General features: G+C 54.1%; 1 protein-coding gene across 4 annotated transcripts in view; it reads right to left on the reverse strand.

Moving 5' to 3' along the window:
- The window catches only part of PKNOX2 (PBX/knotted 1 homeobox 2), a 298,614-nt gene that overhangs the window by 75,067 nt on the left and 204,180 nt on the right, over positions 1–19,367 (reverse strand). For all 4 annotated transcript variants that reach the window (XM_027532932.1, XM_027532934.1, XM_027532931.1 and 1 more), the window contains one exon: positions 9,912–10,020. In XM_027532932.1, coding sequence (XP_027388733.1) covers positions 9,912–9,998 — 87 coding nt within the window. In that variant the 5' untranslated portion in view covers positions 9,999–10,020. The remainder of the gene's footprint in view (positions 1–9,911; positions 10,021–19,367) is intronic.

Raw genomic sequence — 19,367 nt, forward strand, 5'->3', positions numbered from 1 at the left:
TCCAGGTAACGTTCTCTTGTTCTCCTCAATCTGTAGTGAAGAGACTACACTCTCTGAGGCCACTTGCTGTGTCTCCAGCTGGTCCCAAAAGCGGCCACTCCAGACTAGGAACCCTTCTCCAAGGAGAGCCCTGGACATCCTCCCCAGACAGGCTGTGAGCCTTGATTAAGAAAGTAGGGGACTTCCCTGGTGGTTCGGGGGTTAAGAATCCGCCTTCCGATGTAGGGGATGCGGGTTCCATCCCTGGTTGGGGAACTGAGATTCCCACTTGCCACGGGGCAACCAAGGCCATGGCCACAAATACTGAGCCTGCAAGCCGCAGTGAAAGGTCGCACGCCCTGCAACTAAGACCACAAATACTGAGCCTGCAAGCCGCAGTGAAAGATCCCGCACCCTGCAACTAAGACCTGACACAGCCACATAAAAGAATATTAAAAAGAACAAGAAAAAACTGGATACAAAGAGTGGATAGGGACAGGTGACAGTATTCCCCAGAGGCCTGCCCGAGGTGAGCTGCACTGCCGGGTCCAGAACCTACACAGGCTTCTAAAGTCCCCATCACCTCTCCTAGCATGGGGTCCTTGCATCCCACAGATGCTCTAACCCACTGGACTCTCCGCTATCAATCAGCTCTGATCCAGCCCTGCATTAAGCCTGGAGCTAAAGGTCCCTGCCCAGATTCTCCATTTGTGACATGGTGAGATGAAAGTTCCTGATGCCCCAGCCCCAATCCTAAAACACCAAGGGAAGAGTTGGGGGGTGTACGCTGTGTGTGTAGGAAGGCAGGAAGGCAGAATCTGGAGGGGCTTAGAGATCCATCCCCTCAACAGTCTAGTCTGCCATGAGAACAAGCAGAGGACGCTGGCATGGCTTACGAGGTGCTTGCTGATACCGGATTAGACAGGTTCACCCGGGTACCTCCCACATGTGCTTTCTGCAAACCCTGGGCCTCCAAGGTCTGCACCCCCCACCACGACTCAGCCCAGACAGCACTCCTGAGGGAACACCCCCTCGTCTGACATGGCAAGGTGGGGCTGCCCATCCCCAGGGCCTGCCGGCCAGGTCAGGGAAGCCTTGTGTTTTGAGAACATGGGGGCCTACACAGGCCCAACCACTAGGGGCCGCTGAGGCTCCAGGAGGGCTGGTCTGCTCTGGGGGGGCGGTAGAGCCAGATCTGGCTTCCCCAGTGGCTCAGCAGTAAAGAACTCTCGTGCAACGCAGGAGACTTGCAGGAGACCAGGGTTTGATCCCTGGGTTGGGAATATCCCCTGGAGAAGGAAATGGCAACTCACTCCAGTATTCTTACCTGGAAATCCCCATGGACAGAGGAGCTTGGCAGGCTACAGAACACAGGGTCGAAAAGGGTCAGACACGACTGAGTGACTAAAAACAAACAAAAGGCCAGATCTGGTTTCCTGTAACCTAGATGGAGTCCAAGGACCTGGAGGTCAGGGCTTGAAGCCATTTAGTAAATATCAGGTTTGGCCTGAGCAGTGGGGAGGCAGAGAGGGTACAATGGATGGTTTTGAAGGGAGGGCACAGTCCAGGGTGCTCAGGCCTGGACCTGCTCACTGATCCAGCCTCATCTCAGGTACAGCACCCCTCTCCCACCCCGCCCCCCAGCAGACCCTCCTGGGTGGGGGTGCCCAGACACGCCCCATGATTGACATCTTCACGCCCCCGCCCCCACGGCTGCCTCAGCAGAAAGGGTCCAGGTTTCCCCGCCTGGTGTCACCCGCCCCACACCGGTCACCCCGGCATGCCATCGATGCTGTGGTCACTCTGTCTGAGACACTGGGGCTACAACAGTGAACAGAACAGACATGTTCGCTGCCCTCCAGGATCCCCCCCGACCATGTGTGAACACACCTATCTTTCAAGACTCAGCTGGAGGGAGCGTCAGCCCTCCCGGGAAGCCTGTCCCAATTCTCCACGCCCCTGTCTAGGTGGAGAAGGAAATGGCAGCCCACTCCAGTATTCTCGCCTGGAAAATCCCATGGACAGAGGAGCCTGGTGGGCTACAGTCCATGGGGTTGAAGAGAGTCAGACACGACTGAGCAGCTAAGCCCTGACCAGGTAGCCCCGATCCCTGCCTCCTCTGCACGTGTGGTGATGGACCGTAAACCCTGTAGCACTTCGGGTCCTCTTCTATCCATCTCCCCGAGTGGACTGGAGTCCAGCTCCCATCACCAGCCCTGGCTCCCATGGGCTCCAGGCCTGTCTGTGGAATGGCTGAATGACTGACTGAATGAGGATACGAGAGCATGCATGCTCAGTCATGTCCAACTCTTTTGTGACCCCATGGACTGTAGCCCACTGTCCTTGGAATTTCCCAGGCAAGAATACTGGAGTATTCTTGTAGATTCTTGAAGGATCCTCCCACTGATCTTCCTGACCCAGGGATCGAACCTGCATCTCCTGCATTGCAGGCAGATTCTTTACCAGTGAGCCACCAGGGAAGCCCAGGAAATGAGAGAGTGGCATGTTGAAAGGGTTAGGGATCCAAAACCAGGAGGAGTCAAGCATGGTTCCTCCAAATATGCCCCAACCCAGTCAGCTCAAGGAAAGGAAGGGCTGGAGGAGAGGAGGGTAGTCCATTTGGCTCAAAGGGGTTTCTGCAACAGCAGGCCTGGCGCATCTGCCTTCTGATTCCAGGACCAACCAGATAGAACAAGCCATGCAAAGAAGTTACTTTGTGGTGCAAAATGGAGGTCTTCAGCAATTAATTAATTTTAAAAGGGTTTGTAGGCAGTGGCTTACAGAATGAAACTTGAAAGTGTTTGCCACCCTGCCTGCACTGCTGGGGTGACTGGCCATATACCTAAAGGGAGGAAGACCATGGACTGTGATCCAACTCTTTCACTTCCCAGCTTCAGGCAATTTCACGGGCGCTGTCTTCTCCCCATCTTTCCCTCCATCCCTGGAGGACCCTTTGCTTGTATAATAGTCCCACAACAGTGAATTCAATTAGGCCCTTGAGGGTATGCGTATATGTGTGTGTGTGTGAGGGAGTGTGTTTACAGCTAGAGACACATACTTGATATCCCTACTGTGTTCCCAATAAAAAGGAGAGTAATTAAAGTTCAATCCAGTCTTGTCTACTGGAGACATACAGAAGATCAAGAGGAAAAAAAAAAAAAAAATCAATGTCAGGGTCATGGCTGAAAGAAAGCTGGAAAACACCATGGTACCCTTCACATCCACACTCTCAGCCGCCCCGTGAAGCAAGGAGGGCAGAAGTTATTCCCATTTTACTGATGCAGAAAGGCTCCCAATAAGCCATAAGCTCCATTAGGGCAGGGACATGTGTCCCTGGCACATGGCACAGGTTTGCAAGACCCATGGAAAGCCCCTTGTATTTATTAACTGGTTGAGTGAATGAAAGAGATAATATTGAAACTTCTTGTCCAACTTTGTATAATTCATCAGCATTGGAGTGGGACAGGCTTAGGATTCTGAATTCCTGTTTTACCACGTTGACTTGAGTCAGCTCGCTCTTCTTCCTCCAGACCGCAAACTCCAAGGACAGCATACACCTCAGGGCTGTGCTCACCCACCCCCATCCCACCCTGCTCCGCAGATATCCGAGCTCCTAGAAGATCAACTGGAAAAGGGGGTGGGGAGGAAGGCAGGTTCCAGCTCCCTAGGCCCGCTGCTGACGGATCACCTGTTGCCTGATTTATTTTAAGCTTTGTGTACTTCGGCCATCAGCTATTTTTGTCACTGTTTAGAATGCTCATCCTGCTTGCAGGCAAGAGGATAGACAATAAAATATCTGAGTTTTTTTTTGTAAATACAAGAATTCGAGTAGGAAGTTCGTCAAATAAAAACCCTAGGCAAGGCCATGAGAGCACGGGTGTCTTCTAGCAAAATCCTGTGGCTAGGCCACTGTCTCCTAAGCGAGGCTTAAGGCCCCATGGTCAGACCTGAAGGCTGTTTTCACCTTTGCCACAGTGAAGAATCCAGGCCTGGAGTGAGCTGGAGTTCAGGAGCATGTCCTGTTGAAAGACATGGGTGGCCCAAGCAGGCCACGGAGAGAGGTCACTGTGCACAGTGAGAAGAAAGGCCCGGCAGAAAATAAAAAAGAAAGAGAAGAGTCCGTTTTGATGAGTCAAAGCGAGGGAAGGCAGGTCACCCATATGGTCCCTCTGGTGCTGGCCCCAGGGGCAGAGGGAGCCGTCAATCACAGCCACAGAAGAGGCTTTCAAAGCTGTGGAATTAACTCTAAAGCTGCAGAGTGCCTCACCAGCAGCTGAGCAGAAGGTCCTGCATGGCAGGGGGCTCCTACCCGTAAAGAGATGAGAGGAATGTAAAGTGTGAAAACAACTGAACCCGCTTCTGCCTGGTCCAGCTGCGTGGCCTGGATGGAGGAGGGCATTCACAGCCAGGGGCCCTGACTACTTCCCATCCCCCTCCACCTAATGAAGCCAGCGTGGGGATCCTAATGACTGATCAAAGCCCTTCCAGCTCCCCCAGGTATCTGCTCAGGCCTCTGCTCAGAGAGGGCACGATGCCTGGACAGGGAGGGAAAGAAGTTACTCAGAGGGCAAGAGAGACAGGTCTGGTCTCCCCCAACATGGCTGGCCCAGCCTTAGCCTTGCCGGTGCCGCATGGGGGTGGGTAGCATCATCTGGACCCCTCATCTCCCAGCACGGCGTCTGAACACCATTCTCCTGGCTCTGAGGGTGGCAGGAGGATGGAGGGGGTGGGGGGTGGGGAGGAGTCCCAAGCAAGGGTTTGACTCCCTTCTGAAGTGAGCTTCCCATCTGGGTCCTGAGCTGAGAGTTCTGACTTTGTCTGTCTTGCCTGCCTCTGGTCAATAATGAGGCTGCATCCTTGGTGAATTGCCAGAACCCTTTCAATACCCCCTATCATGATGTCACACTACGCAAGCACCTAGCTACCTGCAGAGCAATTGCTCCTAATCCAAACTGCAAGAGTGCCCCCATCCATTGCCACTGTGCCTAGTGGGTCAGACTGGCCACCAGGATTTCTGCTTTCTACTCAAATGCTCACGCAGCCGACATGCTGGGGACACGCAGAGGAGTACTAAACGCTGAATACACACACACAAATAGACCAGATAAAATATTTGTCTTGCCTATAAGCCAAGGGTAAAGGTATTTGTGGAACAGTAGGTATGTGTCTGTGTTTGAGGAAGGGCGGGGGGAGGTTACTGGCAGCAGGAGTTTGGGACGAGGGGGTTAGAGTGAGGGGTGGGAAAGCCGCTGCCTCCCCAATAAAGCTGTCAGTTTCCTAAAATTGCTAGTGGAGCCACAGAGCGAGAACTCTGGTGGGTGGGTGGTGTTGCCCACGGGGTGTTATAGGAAACGGGAGAACTTGAATGACACTTCAGAGGTGGAAAGAATGCATGGTTAGACGGTATGTGCCTGGATGAGTGAGAGGGAGGCTGTGTTACCAGGAAAATTCTGGGAGGGAGACTGGAGTGGCGCTCGCTGGGAGAGGGGAGTAACAGCAGAGAACATGACTTTGAGGCTCCCTTAGGGATCCGTGGGGGTGCTGGGGCAGCGGGAGGAGGGGCTGGGAAAGTCCAGGTGACAGATGGGCAGGCAGAGGCAGAGATGCAAAAGGATGAAGAGTGATGTAGGCGCCGAATGGAGGGACCACAGGCCTTGTTCGCATCCAGGTCTCTCTGGAGACAATGTCCTCATTAAACAATTATTGGAGAATTCCACAGTCTTGTGACTTGCCCTACCTCTCCGTGCATAAAGTGAGAATCTGCATCCAGGACTCAGGTATCATCACGCCAGAACTGAGGTACTGGAGGTGGACAGCAGAGGGCGCTGTGGCCCTGACAGAATTCAACAGGGAGCCACAGGAAGGAGGAAGTAGGCCACAGGAAGGGTCCCAGTGGGTTGTTGCTTTCGTACTCTCTAAACTTACGATCTGTCTTCAGTGCACAATGAACACAGAGGGACGTTCTTACAAGTAATCACGGAGTTTTCCAGGATGGACGGGAACAGAACTGAGGGGACCGGAGGCTGCTTAACTGTTATACCACTTGGCTTGTGCCCAAATAGCATAGAACCATAACCACGAACATTTCTGGACTAAAATGGGAAGAAGAAGAAAAAAAAAACCCTCCCTCATTTTTAATAACTTTATTCCCCAAACTTCAAAAATGAAATTGCCAAGTTAAGAATTTGCCTTGAAAAAATTTTTCTTCCTAATTTATTATAAAGAAGGTCCGGGGCTTGGGAATTTTTTAATGCAGATTCCTAATTTTCCAAAGCGAGATTCTCCTGTGCATTTGAATAGATTATGCTCGGAATTGCTAGCCCTTAGCACAACGGGAACATTATTAAAACGACTGCATGGGTCTCAGAGGACGGGTCCTGCTTTCTCGCTTCCTTTTTCATTTTGGGGACTTTGTAGCAAAGACTGTCCATTTCTGCCCATGGAAGAAACTGGGTTTCTGAAGAGGTGATAAAGAGATGCACTCAGCGGTCTAGGCCTTGAGGAGACAAGTCATATCGGGTCCAAAGGTAATGAGATTAGACCTGAAGGAATGGAGAAGTGTGGGACCCTTTCCAGACAGCCCTGTTCCAGAAGTGATACTCTGTGGGCCTGGCCCACACTATTGGGCTGGGCTTTCCTGAGGACATGGAGTGTCAGAAAGCAGCTGGTTTGCCAGGATGATGAGCATGATGAGGGCAATGGAGCAGGCTTCTCCTGGGAAGCAGGGCTCCGCCCCTGATTGCTCAAAGGGAAGAAGGCAGGAGGACCAGAGAAAGTTCCCTATGCTTGAAAACCCAACACGGAAGACATGCTCACATGCAGCCACTCAGAGAAGCCCTGAAGAGTGGGGAGAAGGGCCCCCCGAAAGCCAACTGGCTTCAAAGTCTAGCACTCTGGGGAGAGCAGCCCTTCTCTGTGAGTCAGAGACTCTGCCTGCAGTCTTCATCCACCTCCTCTATCCCACCCATTCCATCCATGCCCTAAGTTCTCCCTGTGATTGCTCATCCTGGTCACTTTCCTTGGGAACCAGTTTGGCTCAGGGAGGACCCATGGGAATCTAGCCACAGCCTAGTGGCCTAGCCAAGGCCATAAAGACCCCAGGCCTTGGCCTGGTCACTTTACCATGGACACTGAGACTTCATCCCTGGACTTCTGTGGTTACAAGGAGATATGTGGCTTTGCCATGGAAAATTATTCCTCTGCTATAAATGTATTTTTGATGGTGAGGTTCCAGTGGCTGCTGGAGAAGAGAGCCTTAGGACAGCCCCCTCATTGGGTTTCTGCTCTGAGGCCTCAGCTGGGGGCTGGAGCCTCCCTTCCCTCCCTAAAAGGCTTCCGCAGCTTGGTGGTGGCTTCTGGAGGTGGGGGGCTGAGCACCATCAGGCTGCAGCCCCACCTCCCCCACCTCCCTCAGCACCTGGGATGGACGACTTCTCAGCTGTACCCTCCTCACTCCACCGGGACCAGCATTCCTGAACAACACAGGTCCTTGCTACAGCTCTCCTACTATTCCCCCACCAAACCCAAACTTCTCCCAGCTGCCTGGGAAGGCAAAACAGGGGGTGCGGCTGGAAGCAGGGAGGCAGCTGGGCCAATCTGGTGCTCCCTGACCTCTCGGCCCAACTCTGGTCTGTCCCTGAGCCTTGGGGATGGGGATGGGAGCCCTGGCGCCCACCACCTGCTAAACACAAGCAGTGTCCTGACTGTCATTCCCGGATCCCACTGTGGAACTTAAGAGAGCATCATCCAGCTACAAAAGAAATGGAGCTGATGTTCCTGCCTCTTCATTAATACCCTCAGATATCAGTACCCATTAGTACCCGACACGGCCTGAGCAGACGGGGGGTGGTTCTGGTCTATGGAGGAAGGATGGTGCCTCTCCCCCGTAAGGTCCTTATGTTCCCAGGTCTCCACTGTTTCAGGCCTCCTTCTATGCTTGGTTCTGACCACAGAGGGAAAGGCCCTGACACAGCTGCACACCTGGAGGCTTTCAAACAGGGGGACCGTGCAAATGCCAAGCCCAGCCCACAGTCGTTCATGGGAAGCTACTGACATGAGCAGAGGTTCTGCTGAAGCCAAGGTCAGGGCAGGGTGAGCCTGGGAAGGAGCACAGAGTTGACGAGCAGGAGCAGGGATGGGGATGAAAGGACGTGCACTCGGAAGTCAGCGCTTCCAGACTTAAAAGGGGAGGAGTCAGGGGTGGTCCATGTGCTGGACCAAGTGGTCATTTTGTCGGGGGGATGACAGGGTGAACAGGGCAGCCCCACAGGCTCACACTAGGCTGGGGTGGCAGGGCCGTGGGACATAAGGCGATGCCCCCTGTACCTGCATCTCTGCATCCTGTCCACGTGGCACAGATATCCCCTGTGGTCAGGAGAAGGGCTGTGTCTGAAATGCTAACGAGTGAGGGATGGCAGCGCAGGGCAAAGACCAGCGATCAAGACAGAATGGGAATGACGGCCTGGCACACAGTAGGGGCTCGCTGCACTTTCATGAAATGAAAGAAGGAATTCAGTTCAGTTCTAGCTGGCTGCATTTCACATTACAGGGACTCGATCAGTAATAATTGAGAAAACAGGAGAGTGTGAAGGTGGAGCCTCCTGTGAACACATAGCCTCAGGAACTCTGAGTCTCAAAGAACCCAGCATGGAGGGGAGGCACACACAGGGGACCAGATCAGAAGTGATTGGTCTCAAGGACTTGGGGAGCCCGAACCACAGAAGTTGGGCCGGGTATCCGGAGGATAGGGAGGAGAGAACAGGAATACAGGGCAAGGCCGATGCCTCCTGCAGGAGGTGCAACTGGGCTGGGCGTCTCAGAAGGACTTAGGGCTGCCGTGTCCGAGCTGTGGTTAATGGAGACTGGGAATCAGAGGAAAGGATAGGAGGGTGTAGAGAAATAGTCCTGGCCTTTTTCTGGATACAAACTGAATGGAGTCCTGAACAGAAGGGAGATTCCTCCCATAGGCACACAGAGACCAGTGAATGAGGGAGCTGGTAGATCAGATCAGATCAGTCGCTCAGTCGTGTCCGACTCTTTGCAACCCCATGAATCACAGCACGCCAGGCCTCCCTGTCCATCACCAACTCCCGGAGTTCACCCAGACTCACGTCCATCGAGTCAGTGATGCCATCCAGCCATCTCATCCTCTGCTGTCCCCTTCTCCTCCTGCCCCCAATCCCTCCCAGCATCAGAGTCTTTTCTAATGAGTCAACCCTTCGCATGAGGTGGCCAAAGTACTGGAGTTTCAGCTTTAGCATTATTCCTTCCAAAGAAATCCCAGGGCTGATCTCCTTCAGAATGGACTGGTTGGATCTCCTTGCAGTCCAAGGGACTCTCAAGAGTCTTCTCCAACACCACAGTTCAAAAGCATCAATTCTTCGGCACTCAGCTTTCTTCACAGTCCAACTCTCACATCCATACATGACCACAGGAAAAACCATAGCCTTGACTAGACGAACCTTTGTTGGCAAAGTAATGTCTCTGCTTTTGAATATGCTATCTAGGTTGGTCGTAACTTTCCTTCCAAGGAGTAAGCGTCTTTTAATTTCATGGCCGCAGTCACCATCTGTAGAGGGACCCTCTATTCAAGGGTTTCCCTAAACACTCAAAGACAGACTCAAGTACCTGGAGCTGTCTCCCTGAGTGAGGGGTTGGGGCATTTGTCTGATCTGAGCAGGAATCGGGGTGGGGAGGGGCACCAGACCATGAGCAGGTACTGCACCCTGGGGTGCCAGGTCCTTGATGCAGGCGACAGCTGCCCAGGTGGGATCTGAACCCGGTGCTTTGCCAAGTGCAGACTCCTCTCAGGGAGTCTGGGAAGAGAGGCTCCCCAGGCTGGACAGGAGGAGAGCTGGGGTAGTCCTGGCCCTGCCCTCCGCCCGGGGAAGGCCTTCGGGTCCCCTCCACCCCGCCGCTGGTCAGTCACTCACCTGTGGGCTGTCCTGGTAGGCTGGGGGTGGGACATTCTGCGTGGCCATCATCGTCAGAGCGGGGGCTGGGGAGGCATGTTGCATCATGGGATGGATTCACATGGGGGACCTGTGGCAGGAGAGAGGGGGCCGCACTGTTAATCGCTGAGCGCAGGGAGTCCTGGGGACCAGCCACTGGATGTGTACCCAGGCCAGGCCCCCGGGGACTGACCAGATACAGCAAGGGCTGGAAGCCCATGGGGGGAGTGCAGGAGAGTTAAGGGGAGAAGCCTGAGTAGGGAGGGACTTGCTGTGCTATTTGGACTTGGAATAAACAATATTCAAATCACATGTAAAGCAATCTGGGAAGCCAGCAGCCCTGCTTTTGTTCAGCACCAGCTCCAGCCTGGTGGGGGCCCGGGGAGAGGCAGGAGTCGGGAGGGGGCCTGGTCCGTGGCAGCACTGGAGGAGGGCGTGGGAGGGGGCATTGGAGGTCATGTGGGCACGCCATGGTCAAGCGTGCTTTCCCTTCCCAGGCCTCCTGGAGCCACCCTATACCCTCAGGGCAGAAATCTCAGCTCTGGTCCTCATCATATACACTTGCCTGACTGTATGGCCTCTCCCTGTTCACCTGGGAGGGGGCCCAGTTCTTGAGGCTCTAGCTTACTGTGTTCCCCTTTTGCCTGGCACAGTAATAAAGCCACTCTTAACCTTTCCTCTTCCATAAGAAATAAAAGAAGACGAAGCCTCAGCCCTCACAGTTCCAGATTTCCAGATTCCCCCTCCCCTGCCCAGGAGTCTCCCAGCACCACAGTAACCCCGGAGGTGTGCTCACCACACCCCCTAGTGATGGGAAGGGACCTGGGGCGCCGGCTCCTCCCCAGCTGGAGGAAGGGGCGGGTAGCCCCAGGTGACCGCTTGGAGGCCTTCCAGGAAGGGACAGAGGCAGGGGAGCAGGGGCCGCTGCCGCATGAACGCTCCTGCACATTCTACTAAGACTTCCTCAGCCTGTGTTCAACTCTGAGTTCAACCGTAAGTGAAGCCAGAAGAGCCGCAGAGCCAAGGGTCCTCTTACAGAGGAGGAAGCAGAGGCAGAGAGGACAGACGTGTGTGTGTGTGTGTGTGTGTGTGTGTGTTTCAGGGAGGGCGTGGTGCTTGGGAAGTAGGTTCGCCAAGATCTCTAGATTTCCCCCGGTGGGGGCTGCTCTCATCTACCAGCCCTCCCATCCCATCCCCCAAAAGCGAGCTGCCCCCATTGGCCTTGAGGTCTCTTCTTGAATCACTAAGTGGTGAAGTAAGAGGAGACAGCCTGGCTGTACCACCCAAGGAAACAGAATGCTCAGAGAGCTGTTCAGTTGCAGGAGAGGCCCTGAAATATTTAGAGCTGGAAACCACGGCTCATTGCCCGATACAGGCCTGTCCATCGAGAGATACGGGGACTCCTGAGAACGTCCGCGAGTGCAGGGCCTGGCCTCGTCCTTGGTGGAGGGCGCTCAGGAGCGGGCAATCTTGGCGAGCGTGACAGTCAGACCCTCTCTCCCCTTCCTCCCTCTCCCTGGGGACCTCAGGGCTCCATCCTCTTCTTCCCTGATGTCCTCCCAACACCCCCTCCGCAAGGCCTTCCAAAATGTTCACATCTCTGAATTCTGTGGGAATTGGAGGGAGTCAAAGGGAGGGTCTCCAGGGCCCCATATGGAGTGTGTGTGGGTGTGTGTTGCTGTGTTAGTTCTTTTTCAGGAAAAGGAGGAAAGACCAGCTTTGGTGACCCGAGTCTCCAAACCACCAGGTGTGCTTTGACCCAAAGTCCACGTGTGAAAGCCCTGGAAATCCAGGCATTCATTCAGTTCAGTCCAGTTCAGTCGCTCAGTCGTGTCCAACTCTTCGTGACCCCATGGACCACAGCACGCCAGGCCTCCCTGTCCATCACCAGCTCCCGGAGTCCACCTGCCGGGAGCTGGCCTGAGGAACTCCACCCGTGGCAAAGGCCATGAGAGAGGAGGCTCGGCATACACAAAGGCGGGATCACAGGAGGAGTTCCTCAGGCCAGCTGCCGGCATCCACCCAAACCCATGTCCATTGAGTCGGTGATGCCATCCAACCATCTCATCCTCTGTTGTCCCCTTCTCCTCCTGCCCTCAATCTTTCCCAACCTTTCCCAGGGTCCTTTCAAATGAGTCAGCTCTTCGCATCAGGTGGCAGAACTACTGGAGTTTCAGCTTCAACATCAGTCCTACCAGTGAACACCCAGGACTGATCTCCTTTAGGATGGACTGGTTGGATCTCCTTGCAGTCCAAGGGACTCTCAAGAGTCTTCTCCAACATCCAGTTCAAAAGTAGCAATTCTTCGACGCTCAGCTTTCTTCATAGTCCAACTCTCACATCCATACATGACTACTGGAAAAACCATAGCCTTGACTAGACAGACCTTTGTTGACAGAGTAATGTCTCTGCTTTTTAATATGCTGTCTAGGTTGGTCATAACTTTCCTTCCAAGGAGTAAGCATCTTTTCATTTCATGGCTGCAATCACCATCTGCAGTGATTTTGGAGCCCAGAAAAATAAAGTCAGCCACTGTGTCCACTGTTTTCCCATCTATTTGCCATGAAGTGATGGGACTGGATGCCACGATCTTAGTTCATTCAGCAGAGGTTTATCAAGAGTCAACTATATGCAAAGACCTGTGCTGGGGGTGAGGGGACAGATGAAAAGAGGCAAGGCATTCTCCCCAGGGAGGGAGGTGATGGTGCAGTGAATCGAGGTTCCTGTGGAGAAGGTGGGGGGAAGGATGACTTCCCATGCTAAAAACCCGAGACTGCAGGGAACGCCTCTTGGCCTCACTGAACTTGTACCCCATCCACCCTGGCCTCACTTCCGAGATGGACCGCCAGGTCATCTTTGTAGCCAAAGCACCCAGGGTCACCCCATCTCACACGCACTAGGTACTGAGACCCAAGCTCTACTTCTGCAAAGAGGCTTGGAAGGAAGCCCCAGGTGGAGCCTAACTCTGCAGGCAGGGAAACCAATGCCTTTTTCATGGCTGGGTCTTGTCCCGAAGGTGAAAAACATCCCAGAAAGGCGAGAGCAGAGTGAAGAAGATTGGGGGACAGGGCATAGGATATACACTCCTTGAGACATCAGAAAGAACCTGAAGAATGAAGACTTCTGAGATATTAAAAGGGGCACGGAATCTCTCTTTTTCAGAAAACCTGGAGGGAATAAAGGAAATACGGGCATTTCAGGGATGTGCTAGGTTGAGCTTTCCTGGAAACTCTGGCAGATGGGGTAATTTTGGATAGGTCGTACGGGTCCTGAAGGCAGGATCCCTTCCGGGGAGCACCAATCTTAAACGCTCCTTGCCCAGAAAAAGCAAACATCTGTGGGGCTGTAGGGCCAGAAGCCTCCAGAAGGGGGAGCCCGGGGGGCAGAGTTTGGCGGCAGATTTTTCTTCCCCTTGTGGGGGTAACTAGGGACAGGGGAGCCTGGTGGGCTGCCATCTATGGGGTCGCACAGAGTCGGACACGACTTAAGCGACTTAGCAGCAGCAGCAGCAGCAGTTCCCTCCTGGGTTTCCCAGGTGACTCAGTGGTAAAGAATCTGCTTGCCAATGCAGGAGACATGGGTTTGATCCCTGGGTCAGGAAGATCCCCTGGAGGATGGACAGAGGAACCTGGTGGGGTGCACTTGATTGAGCACACTCACAGTTCCCTTCCACCTTGGGTTTGGGTTTATATAAATATATATATACACCTATTCCCCAGATGAGAAAGTCATCGTGAAGGCAAAGCACAAGAAGCTCAAAAGGAGGAAGACTGAGGCTAAGAAGAGGACTCTTTAGTTTGCATTCTTTTGTTCACTGTCCAATGGATGGGAAGTAGGGTCACTTTAGAAATGTTTGTAACAGCTGATGAACTGCCCTACCTGGGGGTTAAAGAGAGATGGCAAGAGTAGTCTAGGGCTTCCCTGGTGGCTCAGATGATAAAGAATCTGCCTGCAATGTGGGAAACCTGGTTTCGATCCCTGGGTCAGGAAGGTCTCCTAGAGAAGGGAATGGCAATTCATTCCAGTATTCTTGCCTGGAGAATTCCATAGACAGAGGAGTCTGGCGAACTACAGTTCATGGGATTGCACAGAGTCGGACATAGCTGAGCGACTCACACACACACACACACACACACATACACACAAGAGTAGTCTGCACCCAGAAACCAGCACTATCCAGGCTGACAGGAGATTTTTCCATCTGGAGCCTGCTGGGCTGTGGAGCAGGGTCTAGAGGCCACGGGAACAACTTTCTGAGGACCCAGATGGCCTCTGCCCCTCCTCTCCTCCTCTCTGGGGTCACCACAGGCCACTAGGCCACTGCCCTACTGCCCTCTGGGGGCTTCTCCTGCAAAAAACAGGAGGCCTTTTCATCACGGGCTTAAGTTTCCTTCCCTACGTGCTCAAGCACAGAGCCTCTGGTAACCCGACTCCGGGGGGGACCGGGAGCCCACCACCACATCCGGAAGCTATTGCTTTTCTTCACCCGCACAGGTGCCCCTTCTTCCCACCAGCTGGGCTTGGGGTGCAGAGGGTCCACGAGGGAGCATCCCGGAGAGGAATGTGGGGGTCTGACTTCTCTTGGCCGAGGCTCCACAGCAGGGGTGTGGGGGAACTCCTTGAGCCATCACTGGGCGCCAGGCCCTTTGGGGAACCCTGCCTTTCTGGCGCTTTGTTTGGGAGGCTGGAGGGCGCGGGGGCCTCGGAGTATTTGTTTGTGGCCGACGGCCGGGAGGCTGCTCCACCCTGTCCAGAGGCCCCAGCCCTCTGTCACCGGACACCAGGGCTCTGGAGGGACACAGCCAAGACTGCAAATGGAGGACACACGAGGAACAGTTTACCACTGAGAAATATCCCACGTCACAGGACTATTTTCAACGCTGAGCACCTTTATTAAGGGGAAGCTGGGAAGGAAAAAAAAACAAACAAACCCTAATGCAACACTCAACCCCACAGTGACATCCAGAAGAAATCATTTGTTACTGATATTATCATCCGAAAGAGCTAAAACTGCCATTTTACAGAGCTCAGGGGCCGAGAGAGGATGTGCGCACAGGTTGGGGGTGGCTGAGGGACGTGAAGGCCACCCCTTAGGAATTAGGGAGGAGCAGCCCGGGAGCACTCACTCCCTCTGCCTCCTCAGCTCCAGCTCCCCAGCCCCACAAAGTGAGGCTCGACTGGAGCCCAAACTCCAGCTTGTTGACAAACAGATTGAGAAAAAAGACCCAAGCTTGTTAGGAAGGAGCTCATTAGGACTTGTTGACAAGAAACCCATTAGACCAATTAACATTCTATTAACGGCCCGGGGCACCAAGGGGTTAACGCTGCCCAGCAGTAATTGGGTTGGGGTGCCTGGGTTGGGGGCTCAGGGCCTTAAGGATGAGAAACTAAGTCTAATTGGGAACTCTCCGGCCAGCCGGCCCCACAGCATCAGGAGCAAGCTCCCTGACCCCGGCCGACCCTCCCCTGGAAGGCCTGAGGTGGGAGAGGGGACAAAGGGACCAGCTTCCCTGTGGCTCCCCACTGTGGGCCGCTCCCCCCCTCCACTGGAGGCTGGGTAGGTGGCTGGCACAGGACAGGCTGGGGAGATGTTTCCACCCTCTGGGACACCTACCCTTCTTCCCTCCCTTCCCCTAAACCCCCTGGACCAGGGAAGGGTTCTGTATTAGCCTTGGGAAGTAAGTCTCCTCTTTTGGAGAGCTTTTCAGTAATATTGCCCTCTCTTACAGAACCTCTTTGGAGATGCTAGGATCCTTGAGAGCCCAGGGCCTGAAGAGGGGTAGGGAGGGGTGGGAGGCAGCTCTGATCCTGGGCCTGCCCCCTTTCCTCCCACCTCCCCCCTTTCCTCCCCACCCCCACCGCCCATCACCCTCCCTGCCTCCCTGTTCCCATCTTCCCTCCCTCCTTCTCTCGCTCCACATAAGGGCATCAAAGAGGCGGCACTGAGGTGCCCCCTGGCCCAGGAGCCCTCCTCTTCTGTCCCCCCCACACTGGTAGTATCATTTTCCTTTCCCTGCTCCTACAAGAGGCTGTGGCAGTCTGGGCCTCCATTTCCTCATCTGTAAATCCCCAGTGATCATATGGAGGCTGAGCTTAGGGTCAGAAAAGGCTGGGTTCCACACCCAGCTCTGCCACCTCTCTGTGACTGTAGGAGTCCCTTTCCCTCTTGATCTGCAAAACGAGGGAATTCACTAGAATATTCCCAAAGCCTCTGCCCAGGGTTAGCACACCACACAAGCTCTGCTGAATAGAATGGAAACAGTTGAAGCTGGTAGCTTCATTCTAAAGCCTCCCTCATTTGAGAGTGAAGCAAGGGGGCCCCGGAGTCCAAGAGAGGCAGGAAGCCTCCTCCACGCCCCCAGCCCAGGGGCCCCAGGTGGCTCCCGCCCCCTCCCCCAACCGCAGGCCCGCCCCTCTGAGCAGCTGCCCAGGCCAGGGTTCTGACGTCTAGACAGATTTGCAGGAGGCTGAAATAACACAGTGAACTCAGCAGGAGGGCCCGAAAGGCTGCATTAGTAACCTGGCTGGCTCAACCGTAGGCAGTTCCCTTTATTTTCCTTCCGCGGAGAGCCTGGTCCAAAAGGGAGTCTCCGGCCCAGCTCCCTTCCCAGAAGCAGCCTGTAGGTGGCGCCGCGGAGCCCCGCTTTAATTGCATTATATAATATAACCTGTTTACTAAATCATGTAATCAGTCGGTTTAGGATTTACAGCTTCGGATGTGTATAGAGAATTGGACTTTGAGTCAAATTTAAAAACAAATAAAAATGAGAGGCAGCTGTTGCTGATAGTGTGATATTCATCTTTTGGAAACAAATTCACCCCGCTGCTATAAATTATGCCTGGGGAAAAAAAATGTGTTGGTGGTGGGAAGGAGTTGGCTACGTCTCCTATGCTGGCAACTCGGAGCGATGAATCTTGAAATAACGGTGTCAACCTGTCACTGATTTCATGTGACTCTGTGGATTTATCTAAAGAAACGCAAGCATGCGCGTGCACACACACACTCAGACAAACACACACACACACACACACACACACACACACACACACACACCAGGTCTCTTTCGCAAAACCCAGTAAGGGTTAGAAACCGCAAGTGGAAAGCTGAGTGCCTAGAGGAACTGGATGGTCCCCGATCCTTGGTGCTTGGAGTCAGCACCGGGGTGACAAGGCTTAGGCCAGTGTGGGGATAGATGGTAGGAAGGATGGAGGTGAGAGAGAGGACACACCCATGGGTGGGAAGCTTCAAAGTGTAAGCAGGTCTGATGGAGGTGTTTCAGAGAGGTGAAGGGTCCTTGTAGAATAAAGGGCAAGGGCCAGCCCCCAAGAGCCCCCCGACCCCCCGACCAGCACAGCAAGCGCTGGATCTGGGCTTGCCGTTCAACCCAGGTGCTAGGGAGCCAGGCGGAACCTCAGGGCCTGGGGTGACAGGAATGCTGTGGCCTAGTGACTGTTGTTCCCCACTCCCCCCCCCCATCTTTCTGACTTTAGGGTCCTAGGGGCAGATAGAATCCTCTCAATGTAATGAGGCCAGGATCAGCATGGGAGCCAGAAGAGTAATCGAGTCTGCACTGGAGGAAGTATTAGGATTCACATTCAGGATCAGACTCCCCAGGCTCACTCACTGAGCTGAAGGCTGGCCGAGAGGTCACACCTCCCCCATCACCGGGGTCCCAGGGGGGTCACTGCTCCCAGCACAGAGCTCAAGTCCTGGCAGAACGTCTCAGCCAGAAGGGCGACCTCCCTGGCACCCCTCTGGTTCCTGCTTGGAACTCTCAGTGGGGAATGATTCTCTACAGCAAAGGTGACAGCCAAGACAGCAGGCAGCTCCGGCCCTCATGGTCACCCACAGCCCTCTGCTCTGACTGCCCTTCGCCACCTCTCTGGGCAGCCCACTTGGGAGGTGGAGCCCGGTCATGACTTCTTGTGACGGTGCTGGTTTCCAAGGAACAGAGGAGCCAGTGGGTCCAGCCTGAGTTTGACCAGCCTGGCCAGTTTCAGACTCCTTGGGAGATGGGGAATCTCCCTCTCTCTACCTCTCTCTCCTCCTTCAGCCCGTAACCTCCCTTTGGTCTCTGGAAGAGGTCGGAACCATCTGTGGACTGTCCCAGCAGCGAGGTCCTCTCCGTGGCCTGTGGTCCTCCCTCCAGGAGCCTCCCCCTCCTCCCCTCTCCCCACTCCAAGGCCATTTCATTCTTTGTGCTGGAATAACAATATGTCTCCTCTGGGGCCGGGTCTAGGAGTCATTTCTGTGCTCACGGACCCCAGTCTGGGGATGGGCTACAGCTTGCTGCGAGACCCAGTTCTGGGAGGAAGGGGCTTATAATCCACTCTGGACTCCTCTGTGCCCACAGTGTAGTGTGTGTGTGCTGGGGTAAGGGGGGTGTTGGCGGGGCTTGTGACATTCCCTGGGTGTTGCAGGGATGCTGGGAATCTCTGACCCAGGTCAGTGGCTCTCCTCACCCCTGATCGGCTTTCCAGGGGAGGAGACCCATCCTGCCCCACTGCCTCTGACTCACGGGGGCTCCTGGCACCTCAGCACCCAGAGTTAGGGCTGTAGCTTTCTTTCCTTTATGTACCCGGTTCCCTTTTACTGTTCAACTTGGTTTCAAAAAAAAATGGACCCGGGTCAGAGTTAGGAGAGCAGCCTTTACTGTGGCCCCAGCATCTCTCCTGTCTGCTCCTTCTTCACACACAGGGACCAGGAAGTGACAGTCCCCCGTTTTCCTCCCTGCCTTGGCTGTCACACCTTTTCTGGCTTCAAAAAGCCGCTGATATATTTTACAAACTGAAACAGCAATTTAATTCCCCCTGATAGCGGCAATTGTCCATTAGATCTTCCTACCGAGGAGCTTAACAATAATTCCTTTCATCCAACTGCTTGCTTCTTCTTGATCTGAGAATCAATCCCATAAATAGCAGGCGAGAGTCTTCACATTACTCTCCCCCTCCAGCTTTTAGCATTTTGATGAAGATTCTCATCTCCTCTTTAAGCACTTTACAACTTGGTGATTTTCCCCCCCTTTGGTTCCTTTAACAAAATAAAACAAAAAAGCAGAAAGGGGGTGGCAGGGGAGGGGGGAGCATGCTAGCTATAAGGGTAAGCACAGCCCTGCATTCTTCTTACAGAGAAGTGGTATGTACTTTCTCCTGCTGGAAGGCAGGGGGTTGGCACCAATGACCTCCAAGGGTCATCTCCAATCTGCCTTCAAGCAAGTGCTGCTCTGCCCCAGAGGCCCCATTGGTCTGGTCCTAAATTTCACCCACAGCTGGGTCCTGCTTTTGCCAGTGATACTTGACTTAGAACATAGTTTCTCTTTCTCTTCTGCCCTGTCTCTGCATCCCAGGAAAGGGGGTTGGAGGAGGCCATCGCTGGTTCCAGGCACGAAGCCTCTCCCCAGGCCCGTAACCAGGGTCCCGCCCATCCCTTGGGCAACT

This window comes from Bos indicus x Bos taurus, chromosome 29, assembly GCF_003369695.1.
Source record: "Bos indicus x Bos taurus breed Angus x Brahman F1 hybrid chromosome 29, Bos_hybrid_MaternalHap_v2.0, whole genome shotgun sequence".
In the NCBI taxonomy this organism is placed as follows: Eukaryota; Metazoa; Chordata; class Mammalia; order Artiodactyla; family Bovidae; genus Bos; species Bos indicus x Bos taurus.